Source organism: Petaurus breviceps, unplaced genomic scaffold (genome assembly GCF_028583685.1).
Source record: "Petaurus breviceps papuanus isolate PSGF00001 unplaced genomic scaffold, PetGlider_PUasm1.0 90763, whole genome shotgun sequence".
NCBI lineage: Eukaryota > Metazoa > Chordata > Mammalia > Diprotodontia > Petauridae > Petaurus > Petaurus breviceps.
The window spans coordinates 4256068-4272791 of NW_027187340.1; the positions used below are offsets into that span (position 1 = coordinate 4256068).

At 43.9% G+C, this 16724-nt stretch overlaps 1 protein-coding gene and 2 long non-coding RNA genes across 5 annotated transcripts in view; 2 read left to right on the top strand and 1 right to left on the bottom strand.

Annotated features, from left to right (window-relative positions):
* The window catches only part of LOC138146526 (uncharacterized), a 25172-nt gene extending 11553 nt beyond the window's left edge, over positions 1 to 13619 (bottom strand). Inside the window, exons 1-2 of one of the 2 annotated variants that reach the window (XR_011164511.1) lie at positions 13376 to 13619; positions 7814 to 7897 (exon numbers count right to left, since the gene is read on the bottom strand). This is a non-coding gene — a long non-coding RNA (uncharacterized lncRNA). The remainder of the gene's footprint in view (positions 1 to 7813; positions 7898 to 13375) is intronic. The other variant, XR_011164510.1, reaches the window with a different exon arrangement.
* On the top strand, positions 1149 to 5577 carry LOC138146527 (uncharacterized). 2 transcript variants are annotated; one of them, XR_011164513.1, is made up of 3 exons: positions 1149 to 4103; positions 4266 to 4543; positions 4674 to 5577. It is a non-coding gene; the product is annotated as an uncharacterized lncRNA (long non-coding RNA). The 2 variants fall into 2 exon arrangements; XR_011164512.1 differs by lacking the exon at positions 1149 to 4103 and having other exon boundaries at positions 4115 to 4543.
* A 33-nt stretch (positions 13620 to 13652) lies between the features above and the next one.
* On the top strand, positions 13653 to 16084 carry HOXD1 (homeobox D1). Its single transcript, XM_069068461.1, has 2 exons — positions 13653 to 14498; positions 14906 to 16084. The coding sequence occupies exons 1-2, from the start codon at positions 13823 to 13825 to the stop codon at positions 15241 to 15243; spliced, it is 1014 nt and encodes a 337-aa protein (XP_068924562.1). The 5' UTR covers positions 13653 to 13822; the 3' UTR covers positions 15244 to 16084.
* Positions 16085 to 16724: the final 640 nt, after the last annotated feature.

Consider the following 16724-nt stretch of genomic DNA (forward strand, 5'->3'; position numbering starts at 1 on the left):
GTGTGTGTGTGTGTGTGTGTGTGTGTGTGTGTGTGTGTGTGTGTGTGTGTAATCAGTTCTGTATCGAAATCCAGAGACTAGGCCTTGGGCTTGGTGGAGGGAAGCTACTGGGGATAAGGGAACTCGAAGCCAGTGTCTTTGTGTTGCCTGGTTTCTAATGGGTCTCTGCTGTGGGAACCAGACAAAGGGAATGCTGTTTCGAGGGAAGGGGGTTACAGGAGAGAGGACTGGTCCCTCGCCTTAGGCTCTGGTCTCTGGGAGTTCCCACAAGTCTTCCCAAGAGGAGAAACCAGTTCTCTAGATCCCAGTTACTCCCTTCTCCAACTTCTTACCCTCTTCTTTCTCAAAGGGATTAGTAGGAGGAGAAATATATCTCTGAGCAGTTTCGAAGTAACTAAGCTGGAGGGAAGCAGCTATGGGTCTCTGTTGGGAAAGATGAGGCTGTGGGAACCCCGGGGGAACTCGGGCTGGAGAAGGAATCGAGCCAGGCCAGGCGGGAGAGTTCTTGCTGAGACCAGGCAAAGTCGAGGGTGGGTGGTGAGGACTTGTTCATCCCCCTCAGGGAATCCCAGGCAGTGTGAATAGACACCAGCCTAGAGACCATTTTACAACCCACTAATGTAGAGGAATAGGAAAGGAATGGGAAAGAAGGGGCAAAGTTGTCACAACAGTCAAGAGAACTGAGACCATGCAGTACTACATGCCTAACTACACATTAGATATACTGTGGGTATGCAAGTTTGGGGATTGGTGCCAGTCAAGAGGCTGGCTGGAAGGGAGGCTAGGCAAGAGTGAGCTCTTACATACATATTCTAATGACTGATTTTCAGACTCTGATCTCATCCAGAAGTCTGACAGGGAAAAATCCACCTCTGGTGGAATCATTAAGTCAACCATCTATTTGTACCAAGAGAAATTTCAGGAGGGAGGGAGGGGGAAGGGGAAAGAGGGAAGAAGGGAGGGAGGGGGGAGAGAGAGAAGAGAGGAGAGAGGAGGGGAGGGAGAGAGAGAAGTTTCCTTTCTTCCTAGCCTTGTACCCTATCAAAGACACATCAACTGAATTGGTTTCTGAAACCCTAGAGGCTGCTAACCTTGCTGAACAAGATTTTTTGAATTTCTATCTGTAAGGGATATTAAAAGATAGTGATTACCTATACTAGTTACTCTTGTCTTCTCCTCCCCTCAGTCTGCAGCCTGAGAAGAAGTGTGCTGGGTCAGGCAGTTAGTGAGTTCAGGCTCTCCATCTGTTGGGGTTTTTCATAAAAGGTAGGGGTTGAGGGAGCCACAGATGGAAGTTACCTGCATCATAATATGAACCATTCCTGTGTCTGACATTGATGAGAGAAACATTTTACCCTCTACTCCCAATACTATATGTTGTTTAGGCTTGTTTTGTGGAATCAACGGGCTTATTTTCACTCTACCGTGAAAAGGGAGTGTTTGTAAAACTTATTTGGGCCTTTTATATGCCAGTAGTCATCTTCAACAGGAAATTATCAGTTTCCTTTAGATCATTCTTTTTTAAAACTGCAAGAACAGAATAAAAAGACATTGAAGGTAATGTAACCCAACAGACTGACAGCATAACCATCTTAGAGAGGATAAGGGAGTTTATGGTGTTTGCTCACCATGGATACAGGGATGGCATAGTGATTCAAGGGAGCTTATTCATTCCAAAGACACAGGAGAGACACTAGGGAATTGGAATTAGGCTTACTCCTCTGAGACCCTGTATTCTATCATTGGTTCATTTATTAGTCCTTTTTGAGCAAGTCTTAATGAGAAGAAAATTCAGGGTTAGGATTCCTTAGTTGGGATTTGGAGAATGAGTGCATAGAATAAATGAAGAACAAAGGTGGTAGTGATAATAACAAGGCAGCATGGGATAATGGATAGAAAATCAGGAAAACCTGAGTTCAAGGTCTACCTTTAATACATATTTGCCACTGAATTAAATGGTCTGGTATAGTCACATGACCTCCCAGTGCTTCTCAATCAACTTTTAAGTCAATATGAGAAGCTGCAATAGTTGAGAGAATTTTCTCACTGGGAATGCCCTCTACACCATGACATCACAGGACCAGATCAGTTATAACAACTAAGAAAACCAACTCAAATTTATATATAATTTTCTTTCCAAAAACTTCTGAATGAGGTAGGTAAAGAATTGTCCTCATTTTGGTTTTGTTTGTTTGTTTGTTTTTGCTTTTTGGAGGGCAATTGGGGTTAAGTGACTTGCCCAAAGTCACATGGCTAATTTTTGTGTTAAGTGTCTGAGGCAGGATTTGAACTCAGGTCCTCCTGACTCCAAGGCCGGTGCTTTGTTCACTGCACCCCTTATTGTCCTCATTTTACAGATGAAGAAACTGATGCTTAGAAAAGTTAGGACACACAACTAATAACAGACATATTTATGAATTTGAAGCTAGGGTTCCTGATTCTAAGTGTAGTGTCTTTTTTTTTTTTTTGGCTATGTCATGCTAGTGGCATCTTTCCCCCTCCTCAAGTCCTTTCCCCTTTGAACCCAAAAGTAACAATGAATATCAAAATCAAGATCAAATACTTAGATGGATCATTTGGGTCTGAGTCTGGTGTCAGTTAAGATGGCAAACCCTATCTAACCAACACCTACCTCTACCTTTCCAATGTAGAAAAGTATATGAGACTGACATTGCAGTTCATGGTCTGAGAGCTGATGAAATAAATAGAATCATTGACTCATAAACATTTAGGAAGTATCTATTCAGCACAAGATATGTACAGTGCCACTGACTTTATTCTCAAGAAGCCTATAATTTGATGGAAGTAGTGGTGGTGGAAAATCATGTATGCAAATAAGCAGGACAGGTGTGAATGAGATAATTGCAAAGGAAAGGTCCAGGGTAAGTACCACTTTCTCCTTCTGGAGGACATGAGATGTGGAGAGGAGAAGGTAGCACCTGAGTTTGGCCTGGAAAGAACTATGATTTTCAACAAATGGAGAAAGAGATTGAGAAGTCCATTCCAAATATGGAAGAATGTTCTGAACAAAGGCACAGGGAGGTCAGGACAAGAATGATGGGGACATCAAAGAATATATTTTGGCTGGACTATCAAAGGAAGCAGTATGGTATAAGATTAAAGAGGTAGGTTGCAGCTACATTATGTACGGTCTTAAATGCAATGACTATGAGTTTATAGTTCATTTAGCAGTTGGCAGAGAGTCATAGAAAGTTTGGGGTTAGTGACCTGTAGTCAGATCTATACCTTAGGAAGATCACCTGAGCAACAACCTGAAGCATAGGTTGAAGAGGGGAATCAACTAGAGGAAGCAAAGCTAGTTGCATAGATGACTTCCAGGATGATTATACCATCACTAGATACAGACGTTTGGGAGGTGTCACCAGAAAGAATGAGTAAGGCAAAATGGTTAACCAACTAAATGCATTGTGCTAGCAGTTTCCAGAGGCATGAAAAAGATCCCATTTTCCCAGGGAGAGTTTGATGAGAGAATCCCTCATATCATGGTAGTGCATGGGGAGAGGATCCCAGAACTAGAAACCTAGGGAGTTTTATCTAGCTCATAAAAAAGATAGCAGGAAAGAAAAACACAGGTGGGACAGGATGCACAGGAAAGGTGCATCTGGAAGGGACCCCAATATAAATTAAGTGGTAAGAAGGGCCTGTAGCAAACATATCTTCCATAGCAGTCTTTGAAATTTGAGAAACCTGCTTTAATACTTTCCAATAAGGACTGGAAGAAACACCCAACATGTATTTTGCCAGATGGTGGTGAAGGTTAAAGGTTATTGTAGCTTTCTCTTCCTTTCCCAAAACTCCCTTGTGCTCTCCGGTCCTTTCCTTTTGTACACTGGGAATATGAGTAGAAGGGTAAGGGCTAGGGAATAAAATGGGTTTCAAATGAGTCCAAAGGGAAGGAGCTGGTATTAGCATCTTCTTCTCCTCCCTTCCAATCCTAACTCCCTAGCTCCTTAGCTGCAGGACAACTCCCAGATTCATCCTAGCGTCGGCCAGCTGTTTGCAGACAACACACAAAGGAAATAGCCACACCCTCTCGCAGCAGCAATCGTTCCCCGGTCTCCCTACGCCATCCCGAGGCTCTGGTAAAGCTAAGAAAGGAAGGCCTGGGGGCTGGAGGTGGGGTGGGAGAGAGACGAGGGGGTGGGAGGTAGAAACGGGAAGCTGAGGGGTTGTGGCTGACCCTGGCTCATCTACTCAAGCGTCCCTCCTTCCCCCATTGGGAACAATAGCTGTCTCCTCCCCAGACTAGAGGCACAAAGGGCCCGTCTCTGCAGCTATGAGCCGGGGTTGGTCGGCTGGATACCTACGTGACTCCACGTTCATTAGCATCTATTTGTGACCACGAAACATCGACATTATATGCTGTGTCTGTGTGATATGTAAAGCTTGGGGGAGGGGTAGTAGGTGGACAAAACTAAATCTACCTGAAATCTTTACTGAAAGACAAACGGTGAATAACTCACCCTCCCTACTTGCTGGAGCATCCCCTTCTTCTCAGCAAGGAGCCGAATTAAAGACCTGGGTAAGAGGGATGAAGGTGGGTTGGTATGGATGGAGGGGGTGCTGTGTGTGCGTGGGGAGGGGGTTAAGGGAGGGAGGCTGGTTCTATTAAGAGTTCATCAATCACCCGATGTGCACTTCTCACTCGACAGCGGTTCCTCCTACTTGAGAGCAAGTCTGGGCCAGCTGGGAACCGACCAGAAACCACAAGCAAAGGAGACAGCTAACGGGCGAAACCCGCAGCTTCCTAGCTCCAGCAGGGAAGGGAGAGCAGCTCAAACCTCTTCTCTGTAGCAAGAGGAATGTAAAAAGGAACCTATCTGGGTAACCACAGATAGCAACCGCACCAGCCTCGCACTGGCTTTTCATCCCCACTATATTTCCATCACACGACCTATGCCAAACATTGCCACCCAAGGAACACCCACAGAGAGACCCTGCCAAACCCCAGTTTTACGATCATAGGACCCTCTCCTCTACACTTCCAGACCTGTTCTTCCCACTCTTCATCACACCTCCATAGGACACACAGGGAGAGACAAAATAGAACCACACAGAGAGACTGGCCCCACTTATGTGCAAACACCCAACTCTTCCCTCAGTCAGAAGCAAAGAAGTCTCTGCAAAGAGCATATAAAGGAAAAGTCAGAATCAAAGAGGGTAGTAATTACTGCATTTAAAATGTTGAAATTTTCAAGTTACTTAAGTTCAGTATTCAATGCAGAGTTTGAACATGTTTGGTTAGCTAAATTACCTGCAAAGGACATGTATGAATGGAGAAAGCAGGGGAAAATTGTGGATGAACTTGAAGATAAATGAGCATGTTTTAATGGCCAAAATGATCATTAAAAACAATTTACCAATGTGAAATTAATGCTTCTCTCTTCTTTTTTATGTGTGAGCGTGTGTTCTCGTGGGGATAGGGAAAGGACTGGTGGGTGAAAGGGAGTGGGAAGGCTTTCTAATTCTTTTTTGATATTTAGTTAAATTTAATTCAGGACAATTTGTGGAATATAGGAGTTATTTAGTAAATTTTTATTGATTGATTGGACACTGTCCTAAAAACTGGGAGCATTGTGCTAGACCCTAGGATTATTATTATTCATAAACCATAAAAGGATCTGCAACTGGTCTTGAAATTTAACTAAGTTCTTCATTTGTTAGGATTAGTAAAACAGATTCAAAAAGGGCCATTTTTAAAGAGCAAAATGTCAGTGAGTACCTGCAGGCTCTGGAAAGTGTCCTCTCTCTAACAAACCTATTTTCAGGTTTTGCCCCCTTCCCCATTTGCAATCCACCCACGAATTTTTCTTATGTGGGGGGTGAAAGAGGGAAATACCATGGAACTAGCAACAGCTCTGGAATGGGAGAACTTGAGTTCAAATCCCATCTCTGAAGGTAACTACCCTTGGTGGCCCCAAGCAAGTTGTCCAATCTCTCTGGGCCCTTTCCTCCTCCAGAAAATGAGAGGGCTGGGCTAGATGGCCTCCACAGTCCTCTTAAGCTCCAGATAACTCTCTCACTCCTCCCAGTTTTACACATGGATAAAAAGAAACATAGAAAGCTCATCACTATGTCATGCACACGGTTACATTTTGTAAATACTGTATTGACTACAGAGACAGAGGTTAAATGACTTATTTGGTGAAACAGAACATGTTTTGAGAAGCATCAGTGTAGTAGAAAGCACAGAAGACATCCCTCTGAGTCCATTTTTTTTTCCATTTATTATTGGATAAATCAATTTTCTCATCTGAATAATGGGTATAATGGCCACAACACATGATTCCATGTGATTTGCAGAAAATGAGTTCATATGGATGTAAAGCACTTAGTAACCTTAAATCTCTATTTAATGTAGCTTATTGTTCTTGATAGTTGGGATCTAAATTCTTATCCCTGAGGTTTTTAGGCATTCAGTCCTGTGCCTTCCTTATCTCCTCTACACTTAGTTGAGGTGCATTAATTTATCCCTTCCTTCTCCTCTCTCCCCTCACCCCCCAAGCCTTGTAGTTCATCCTCTTCAAATTCCACAAGGAATTGTCCAGGTCTCTTTGTCAGCCACCAGGATGGTTAAAGTGCAATCCCCAATCTCACCAGAAAGAATCCAAGGGAATTTGGGACCTCATTTGAACCAACACTGCCTCCTGGGGCACAAGAACCAGAAGTTTGGCAGGGTGATTTTTAAATGTTTGTTGAATTGAATCACATAGTATCAAACTAGAAAAGCCTTTTTTTACTCTCTAAGGAAGCTGCCTCTGGTGCTAATGGGTTCCTTTTTTTTTTTTTTAAGCAATCAGGGTTAAGTGACTTGCTCAAGGTTACATGGCCAGTTATTATTTCTGAGTGTGGTGCCCGGATTTGATCCAGGTTATCCCGATACTGGAGCCGGTGCTCTTACTCACTGTGCTACCTGGCCACCTCTAGTGGGTTCCTTTTCACTAGAGGTTTTCAAGGAAAGGCTGGATGACCACTTGTTGGTAATGTTGTGGGAAGGGGGGCTAGTCTTGGTTAAATATGGATTGGATTGGATTAAATGATCTCAGATGTTCTTTCCAATTCTGGATTGTATGACTTTGATTTCATTCATGGGAGTCCTTCTGGGAGCTATATCACAAACTCTACACTGCCTTAATTGACTTGTCTTCATAAGTTACTGTAGTTAAAAATCAATCAACAAGCACATATTAAATAACTCCTATTTGCCAGGTACTGTGCTAGGGATATAAAGAGAAAAACAAGCATTCTCCTCCCTCAAGTTTCTTCTATTCTAGACTTTGAAAACAATATAAATTCTTACAACAATGACAAATACATAAAAATTCTATTAAAAAAAAACATTGTCTGTAGACAGGCATCTGTATGCTTAGCTAGGCTGACCCCAGGATAATATACAGTCCATTCCTAGGTTAAAATTCTAAGTCTTTAAAATCTGATAGGCAGACACTTGACAGGTAGCCCAAGAATTGGGGGGAAAGGAAAACAACAAGAATACTGTCCTTTCCATAGAAATATTGTTCCTTTCCTATTTGTAGTGAAGAGTTGCTCTAAGTCATTTTCTTTCTCTTCCATCATCTATCACCCAAATTTTTATGCTGTATTTGGTTAGTAATGACCGCAGAACCTATTTTTTTTCCTCAAAGATGTAATTTATCTCTGGGGTAACAAACCCTAATCTCTGACTTCAGTTTACCCAGATTAATAGCAATAGAACTACTCTCACTGCAGACCTAAGGCCTGAGCTGTACTTTCTAGGGTTCCCACTGTCCCCCAGAGAGTTGATCTGAAGTACCTGAGTTAAAGGAGATCCTTCACCCTTGGAGGATAGGGGAGGTGAGGGGTTGAAGAGTCAATCCAAGTTCTTCATTTCTATTTCCTGCAATAAGAATAAGGGAAAGGGAGAAAATAAGCCTTTATTCAGTACTATGTGTCAGGCACTGTGCTAAGCACTTTACAAATGTTATTTCATTTGATACAACTCTGGGAAGTAGGTGCTATTATAATTCCATTTTACAGTTGAAGAAACTAAGGCAAACAGAGGCTTAAATCACTTGCCCTGGGTCACACAGTAAGTAGTAAGTGTCCAAGTTCAGATTTGAACTCCAGTCTTCCTGATGCCAGGCCCAGAATGCCACCTACTGCACCGCCTCCAAGGCAAGATTAATTTTCAGGATCTACCCACCCAGCTTCATAGCAAACCCCAGAGTCAGGCTGACTGGAAGAAGGAAGTCACCTACTTTTTTGAGAGCAAGAGCACCTCCCCTCCCTGAGGGCAGAGCACTGCAGGGTACAATTAGGAGGGACTGTAAGTCTGGGCCCAGGTGGGAGTAAAAAATGTTCCTCTTTTAGTTTGGGCATGGAGTTAGGCAGAAATTTTTTTAAAGACAGATCAGGAAGGCCACAGAACAATTTCATGCCAACACACTGGGAGGAAAAGATGAAGTAGGATACTCTTAAATCTGTCCTTTCCTTCTTTTGCTACTCTCCTATCTGGGGGCCATCTCCAAGTTGTCCTGATCTAAATCTTGCCACTGGATCCAAATGACTCTAGAGGAAAAAGTGAGGTTGGTGACTTTGCACAGCTCTCCCTCACTTAAATTAAATTCACTTGCAAGTCATGGCCTTACCTTTCTGACATAATGATCTTCTTTGAGAATGAAGGACAAAACAACTCTATTCTAAAGCCCATCTAAATCCAACTGTGGGGAGTTGAAATGGAGTTTCTCTATCTCTGTCTCTCTTCCCCTTATCTCCTTCTTCTCTCCCTTTCTTTCCCCTCTTTTCCTTGACCTGTTTCCTTTCTTTTCCTCTTTCCTCTTTATCTCTGTTCATCCCCTCTTTCTCTCTTCCTCCCTCTTCTTTCCTCCAGACTTTTCTGTCAGGATCTCAGAAATCTCCAGAGGGATCACAGTGAGGTAAGGAAATGTTTAATGGCACAGTACTTGATTAACTTCCCAGAATTCCTAAATACATATTTTGCACAAGTGCCACAGAAACCTGACTTCCTCAATTCAACAGCTCTCAGTTTGTTTTTTTTCCCCTTCTTCTTCCCCCCACTCTTCCCTCCCCCCTGCCCCTCACTTTTCCCCCAGGCCTGACAAATGGCTTTTAAAATTTTCTTCAGTGCTCTCTCAAATGTTTTGGCTGTTTGTATCTCTCCTTTTCTGGCTGCTCCTCCCTGACTCCCTTCCTCGACCCCAGACCCACTGGCCCCTCACACTTCAACTAGTTCTACTGATTTGGCTCCTGTTCTCTTTGTCCTTGGACAGCAGACATCTTAGGCATTTGGTGGATTTGGCTCACAGCTGATACAGACTCACATTTATAAAGAGTATCCCTCACAATCGTCCTGTGAGATAGGCAGTGCAAATGTTATCCTCATTTTTTAGATAATGAATCTGAAGCTTCTGAAAGGTGAGTGCTCACCACCACACAGTTAGAAAGTGGCAGAAAGATTTAAATCCAAGTCTTCTGAGTTTTCCAGCACTCTTGGCACTCACCAGAATGTGTCCCACTACTTAAACTGTGAGTTGATTTGCCTCTCAATAGGAATGATTTCATTAGGTCCCAAACTTAATGATGGTTAGGTGGTTAAAGTGCCTGTACCTTTTCTCCCTCTGATGCTACAGTGGTAAGAATTTTGGTGTAAAGAGAGTAGAATTAGATTTTTGGAGTCTACACTTACTAGTATGTTGAACATGGAAAATTCTCAATATCCTAGTTCCTTAATCTGCAGATGGGGATAATGATGGGTGCATTGCCTTCCCTGAGGGGTTGTTGGGAGATCAATGCATTATTGACCATACAGCCCTATATAAATGTAAATTATTATTATAGCTTCAGCCTCACTACATCCTTTTAACCACCACCTTTAGCAAAGATTTTGCAGAAACTCGAAAATCTGGTGGTAAGGAAATAGTTTTCATCTTCACACATAAATGGTACAGTGTTGTGGTGGGTTTTTGTTTGTTTTGTTTGGCAGAAGAACGGGAAGGATTTAGGTGGAGAGCAGAGATGTAGAGAGAGCTTTCATTGTCTTGGCACACACTTGGTTTCCCCAGTGTGTGCTTGCTCTCAGGGCTATGGAAATATCTCTCAGGACAATTTGATCATGCAGATGATTGAGGAAAAAGGGAGAGCTGCCTGTAATAAAACTATTTCTTATAGGAGTTTTCAAGCGAATTGTTATGAATAATATTAAAGGCTGAGGAAATCAGATCTCTGTCTCTGGCCTCTTCTGTAAAAAGGATCCTACTTTTAAATGGGTCATAAAACACAATGTCTGAAGGTGGTAGAAGCTATGGAGAACAGGGCAGTGGAAGTTATCAAAGCATTCCTACATCAAACAGGACCTTGAGGCCAGCCCCAATGCTGTCAACTCCAACTGAGAAGAGGTCTCCTCAGTACTGGGACTCAGCAGGACAACTAAGCTCCAGGGAATTAAAAGAAACTGGATTACTGTAGTTCCTTTCTCTGGGTATTTAAAATCTTAGAGTTTCCTCAGATTTATGTGAATCTCACTTATTTGTTATTAGATCTGCCTATCTGTCCTTCTTTCATCTGCAGCTCTCCCACCCTCTGGAAAATTTTAGACAGGGATTTTTCCAGTGTAGATTTACAGTAGAACTTGAGGAGGGGGGAGGAGGAGGAGAAATGATTCCTTAGTGATTCAGGCCAGAAGCCCTTCCCTGACTTGTTTGGCTTGCAAACATTTTGTTTTCTTTGCGATGGAAGCTCCTTGTGGGGAATAAGACTAGACGGGTTGTTTCATCCAATCCCCAGATTCATCAAAGGGTCCCAGATCTATCATCATTGTCATCATCTTCTGGTTACTGTTGTTAGTAGTAGTATTGGAGAGGGGGATGACTAAAAGAAAAGCTTCTCTCTGTGTGTGAAATCATTTTTCTCATCTGATTCCAACAATCATCTAAAAAAATGGCATTCTCACTACCCCCCTCCCCACTCTACATTGTGAAACTAAAATGCTTATATTGTTCTTGGATGCTTCATCTTTCCTCCTCTCTTGTTCCCAAACCTTAAAACTAAACAAGGATAAATGTCCAAACTTTGCTTTAGGGAAGCCTCCAGACACCCCTCTTCCCCTTTCCAAACATAAAAAGCAAACAAGGCTTATATGTGGTAGTTGGAATCTAATCCATAATCAGAACTGGGGCATGTTTAGCCATATACTTTTGGTCTTCGTTACCATGAAAGCTGAAGAATTGCCCAACTCCGTTCAATTTTCCTGAGCATGTAAGAACAGGTATTAATTCAATATGTTGGACTTTCCTCCAATTTGATGAGCTATCAGTGTATGGTTTTCCTGCACTAAATTTTCAGTAGCAATCAGTAGCCACTCTTCTTGTTTTTAAAACTGTTGGTTTTCTTGCTCAGCTTCTGGTACTCTACACCCAGAAGCCTTTAAAACTGAGCTGTGACTGGTGAAACTGATATGTGCAGGCACCTTTTTAAAGCTCCAGTACCTCAGAACTTTTGATGAAGGATTATGGGTGTGGGTTCTTCCTCCCCCCCCCCCCCAACTGGCTGTTATGTCTGTTGGAGTTTATGTGGAGACACTTGGAATAGAACTACACTGAATGAGCAGTTCTTTCTGAGTTCACAGGGGATTGGGGAGTGGAGACTTTTTGAACTTGAACTCTCAAGAAACTTCTCTATCCCTGTTCTTCAGTTTATGGAGCAATGGGTGAATCCTTTTCTCCTTTAAAATATTATTTTCTGCCTTTTTCTACTTGGATACCTGACAAGATAGAAGCACCAAGGTTAAGGTCAACGGGTGGTTTTCACTTTGGAAATGCAGAATCAATACATTCTAAATCAGATCCAAGAACACTAGCTTCACAATCTTCCCACCCCCCACCCCCTTTTCCATTTTCCCTTCCCATATTGGCTCAAGCTAAACTGTACAGCCTCTGGGCCATTCACAGTTCCTGAACCTCTTTGTTTATACACAACATCCCAACAGTTATAAGGAATTGGCTATAAGCTGTAATGTCTTTGTGTTTACTAGACCTACATAGGTGGTAAATTAGGAAAGGGTTCAAATGGTCTTCTCAGACAAGCATATCAGTAAAACAAGAAGAAAACTTACAAACCCTTCCGCAGTTCAGTCTGTAATGGATCAAGTTTTCTTTTGAATAAGCCAAAGGAAGTTGCCTCCGTATTTCACTTACAATGCGTCAAGAGAACAATCTCCCTAGCCCTAACCTGACTTTTGTTTTTGAAAAGGGAGATACCAATTTATTTTATATGTCTCTTTTCTTTGTTGCTCAAGGAAATAAACATTTTAAAAAATCGCTGAAATTGGAAAGTTTGATAAAGCAAAGAGCTCCTTTTTTGCAGCCCTCTTGCTCTCCTTTATTTCAGGTGCCAATTTCACTTTTATTTCCCTTCTCTCTTCACTCAGTAAAACAAAACCATATTATCAAGGGAAAAACTTGAGCCCATTAACATAGTAAGCCCTCAGATTTCACTCACTGGAGACGACACAGCACTTATCTGATGGAAGAGGAGCATTAATTGCCTCGAGGTCCTAGAACATCCAAGCCTCCTCAATATGAACCAGGCGAGGATGTCTTTTAGCCCTTGAGCCAAACGCCTCAGAGAGAACAGATGTGGCTGCTCTGCGTCGACAACACTTCTGACAGAGGAAGCCCGGATGTGAGGAAAGAAGGAGAGAGGAAAGTGGATCCTTTGCCAGAAAGGAAGCTTTCCCCCCTATTTGTGCAATTGTGGTCAAATGGTCTAAGAGGTGAATGGAGAACCTGCTGAATTTCCAAACAGACCTAACACTTTTACTTAAGTGAAAGCTAGACACTCTCTACTGGCCCTTGGCAGATCACCTCAACAGCAAAAGGTGGAAAGAGGTGAAAGGGAAATTTTGTTCGTAAAGCTGAAAACAGCTGTCAGAAATATGTGCTGATGCCACGTCAGGCCCAGGTACACAGCTCTACAGTAAAGCATCCCTTGAGTAGGATCCCCCCCACCCCCTTCACCCAACATCTGGTCCAGATTTAGGAGAGGAGAAGAATAAAAACACCGGTGCCAATAAAACCGTAAGTGAAGAAGCACTAGGAGAGAAAAGAAGGGAGGAGAGAAAGGAGTGACTTTGTTTTCCCTCTAGTTGTGTCAGGGAGTAGCCTGCTAGACTCCAATTCCTTACTTCATTTTAACCCCTCACAAGCCCCAATCATCACACACTCAATCCAAAACAGTCTAGTGGTCTTTCGCTGCTCACCAAGTCAACCAGCCGACAATCCTGTCCTGTCTTGTTCTCTTTCTCCCCTCCCCCCAACGCCCTCCCCTCCGCTCCCTCTTCCCCATCCCCGCCTCATACCTGTCCCGGCCGTAGCATTTGCTCTCTTCTCTCCTCCCCTCGCAGTTCTCAGAACCCATGAGGGAATCGATCTCCCAAGTAGTCCTGGGGGTATCCAGAATCCCGTCGAGTGCTCACTGGCCAGGGCTTTCTTTCTCCCCTGGCAAAGTTTGTACCTCCAGGGCTGGCAGCAGCGCGTGCGAGCAGCGCCCAAGCTTGGTGCGGTGTGCTCTGCGGAGAAGACTGTCATTGGCCAATCAGCAGCACGTGGCCGCCCCTGGCTGTATATTAGGGCAATATTTACCTCCCAAACCGCTTGCAATGGCAAGGCGAGAGGAGCTGGTGTAGCGAAGGAGAGGCAGGCAAGGCAAAGGCAAGGCGGTGGAGCCCGGACAGTCCCGCTGCCTCTGGGGTTGTCTTCCAGCCCCTCTGGCCCCACCTGCTGCCCTCGAGCCGTCGGACTGGGTCATGAATTCGTACCTGGAGTACATCTCCTGCGGAGAGGTGCTCACCTTCTCCCCCAAGTTCTGCCGCTCGGATCCCCGGCCCGTGGCTCTGCAGCCTGCCTTTCCCCTGGGCGGGGAGGGCGCCTTTGTCAGCTGCTTGCCTGTCGCCGCGGCTGGGGCTCGGCCGGTGCCTCCTGCCCCCTCGCAGCCCCAGCCCCAGCCTCAGCCTCCGACGCCGACACCGCCCCAGCCACAGCTGCCACCTCCTCCAGCACAGTCCCGGGCCCCCGGACCGCCTCCGTTTGCTCCGTGCACCCTCGAAGGCGCCTACGAGGCGGGAGCCGCACCTGCCGCAGACTACAGCTTTCTGCCACAGGGCTCCGCGTACGACTTCGCCGGCGGCCTAGGGCCGGCGGCCGAAGACGGCGTGGCAGGCCAAGTTCACTACGCCACTTCGGCCGTCTTTTCGGGCGGCGGCTCTTTCATTCTCAGCGGCCAAGTGGACTACTGCGCCTTCGGCGAGCCTGGCCCCTTCCCTCAAGGTCTCAAAGAACAAGGCGATGGTCCCGCTGGGGGCTTCCAGGCGGTCTCTCCAGCGCCCGGCTCCTACCCCAAGTCCGTCTCTCCCGCCTCGGGGCTTCCCACAGCCCTCAGCACTTTTGAATGGATGAAAGTGAAAAGAAACGCCCCCAAGAAAAGTAAGTAAACCTTAACCTAGGGAGTTGATATCTCTCACAACCCCTCCTCTCCCCTCACGAGTCAATGAGTTGTCTAGTAGTGTTCACTTAAAACATCCACTTCTTTATGGAAGCTAGATCTCAGGCCATCCTAAGACGAGAATTTCATTGCCTACATCTGTAAGTTCAACGTAGACCCTTCAAACCAAGAACATAGCCAGTGCTCTCTGTAAATCGAAGTAAGGGAACTCCTTATGGATAAGGGCTCACTTACCTCCACACTTTTGTAAACCTTTAGTGAGCGCTCTGATTCGGGGGGGGGGGTACAGTTTGATAGCTAACTTTGGACCGCTATTTCTGTTTTCTTTCTGCCTTCTTTTGGGCTCTCTCCTAGTCTTTCCTTCACTGATTCACTCTATACGTTCCAGGCAAACTCTCCGAGTATGGAGTACACAGTCCCTCGAGCACGATACGCACAAATTTCAGCACCAAGCAACTTACTGAACTGGAAAAAGAATTTCATTTCAATAAGTACTTAACCCGGGCCCGTCGCATAGAAATAGCCCACTCCCTGCAGCTGAATGACACTCAAGTTAAAATCTGGTTCCAGAACCGAAGGATGAAACAGAAGAAAAGGGAAAGAGAGGGATTGATGGCCAGCACATCACCTGTAACGTCTCTTCAGCTTTCTGTCTCAGGTATGAGCCCTGCGAAGTCTGGCAAGAATGAAGAGAGCCCTGCTCAGTCCAAAGACTCTTCTTCATAAATTAATTCGGAAGCCTCAGCACTGACTTGACCTTTCCTCATGAGCAAGTTTCTGAGGCTGCAGAAAATCTGAGACTGTACTGCTAACCCTCCAAACCTTTAGGCTTACCAGGCTCCTTAGAGAGTGGGGCTAGAAGGTGGTCCTAAGGCGGGTTTCGCTTTTTAAAAGTACAGTATGGTAATTTATCTGTGCTCAAAGTAGTGTGCATACTGGTCTTGATTTGATGCCTTTTAAGCAACTTGTTTACCTCTTATTTATGTGTCTTATCAGGGAAACTGGCTCCCAGCTGCCAGTCCAACCTTGCTGCTACCTTTCCTAACCGGCCTTATACAATTCTGGGTTTTAAAGGGGAGGCTCAAAATATTTTCAGAATTCCCCAAGTCCCCCATATGCTTCCAGAGCTGCATCTCCTCTCTATATGCAAACGGTGTTTTTGTTGTTGTCTCAAGTGACAAAGCAACAATCTTGGCCTCATAGATTGACCAAAGATAGTAAGGATCTCATTGCTAAGAGCTGCTGCTTCAATGGAATCCTTAATATTTGCACTACAACTCTCTTCTTTTAAAGCTGTTCCTACCTCTCCACGTGCCTGAGTGAAAATACAATCCGTGTTTAGTTAGTAGTTGACTTTATAAGGACTAAAACAACTTGTTAGGTGTAGTTTAGAATTTGACTTACACCTCGACTTTAATCTTGTTACCTGGTTTTGTGTGTAAATATACAGTACGTATATTTTTAACAGGATTTCCCTGCATTGAACTTGGGTCAAATAATTTACCAGAATAGCATGTTAAGTGAGTTGGGACTTTTTTTTTTTGTAATAAAAATTATAGAATCCTTATTCATGGCACTTCTTTACTTTTTCTTTTCTGCCTCCCTTAAAACTACTTCTATTTTCTACTAGTAATATGTTTCTTGTCATTGCATTGATTCTTCAGAACACACTGTCTACACATAGAAGGTCAAAAAAAGTATTGGAAGACAATTATTTGAAGAGCTCAAAAGAAAGAAATGCTTTAGCCAGAAAGAGCTTAATAACTAGTTAGAAGAAAATGCTTATTTTATAAATTATCTGGATCATTACTTAATCTTAATATGCTCTATATTAGGTTTGTAGGCACCACCTTAATTAAAGGGTTAAGTGGCCTAGTATGGGAATGTTTTAAAGCAATGAAGCCCCATCTGCTTTCCCCCTTTTCTCAGGTCTTTACAAAAGGAGAAAGAATGACAGGAGGACTTCTGTAGTTGTTTGGGGTCTCTGAAAAAGGCAACTGCACATCAAAAAGTATTGAGCATATGAATTCACATTTCCAAAGTCAAGCATTACAAAAGGGAATGGAGAAGGCCCAACAATCAGAACTCTTAAGTTCCCTCCCACCCAAACTGAGTAGTTAGGTAGGTAGCAAACCAAGGTATCCTTCTGCTAACTTTTCATGGAGCTAGTGGGTAGAGAATGAAAATAATTACTTGATTGATTCAAG

Coding starts and splice junctions, on each gene's coding strand:
- HOXD1 (XM_069068461.1), top strand. CDS start 13,823: ATGAATTCGTACCTGGAGTACATCTCCTGCGGAGAGGTGCTCACCTTC. Junction 14,499..14,905: donor AAGAAACGCCCCCAAGAAAA/GTAAGTAAACCT, acceptor TATACGTTCCAG/GCAAACTCTCCGAGTATGGA.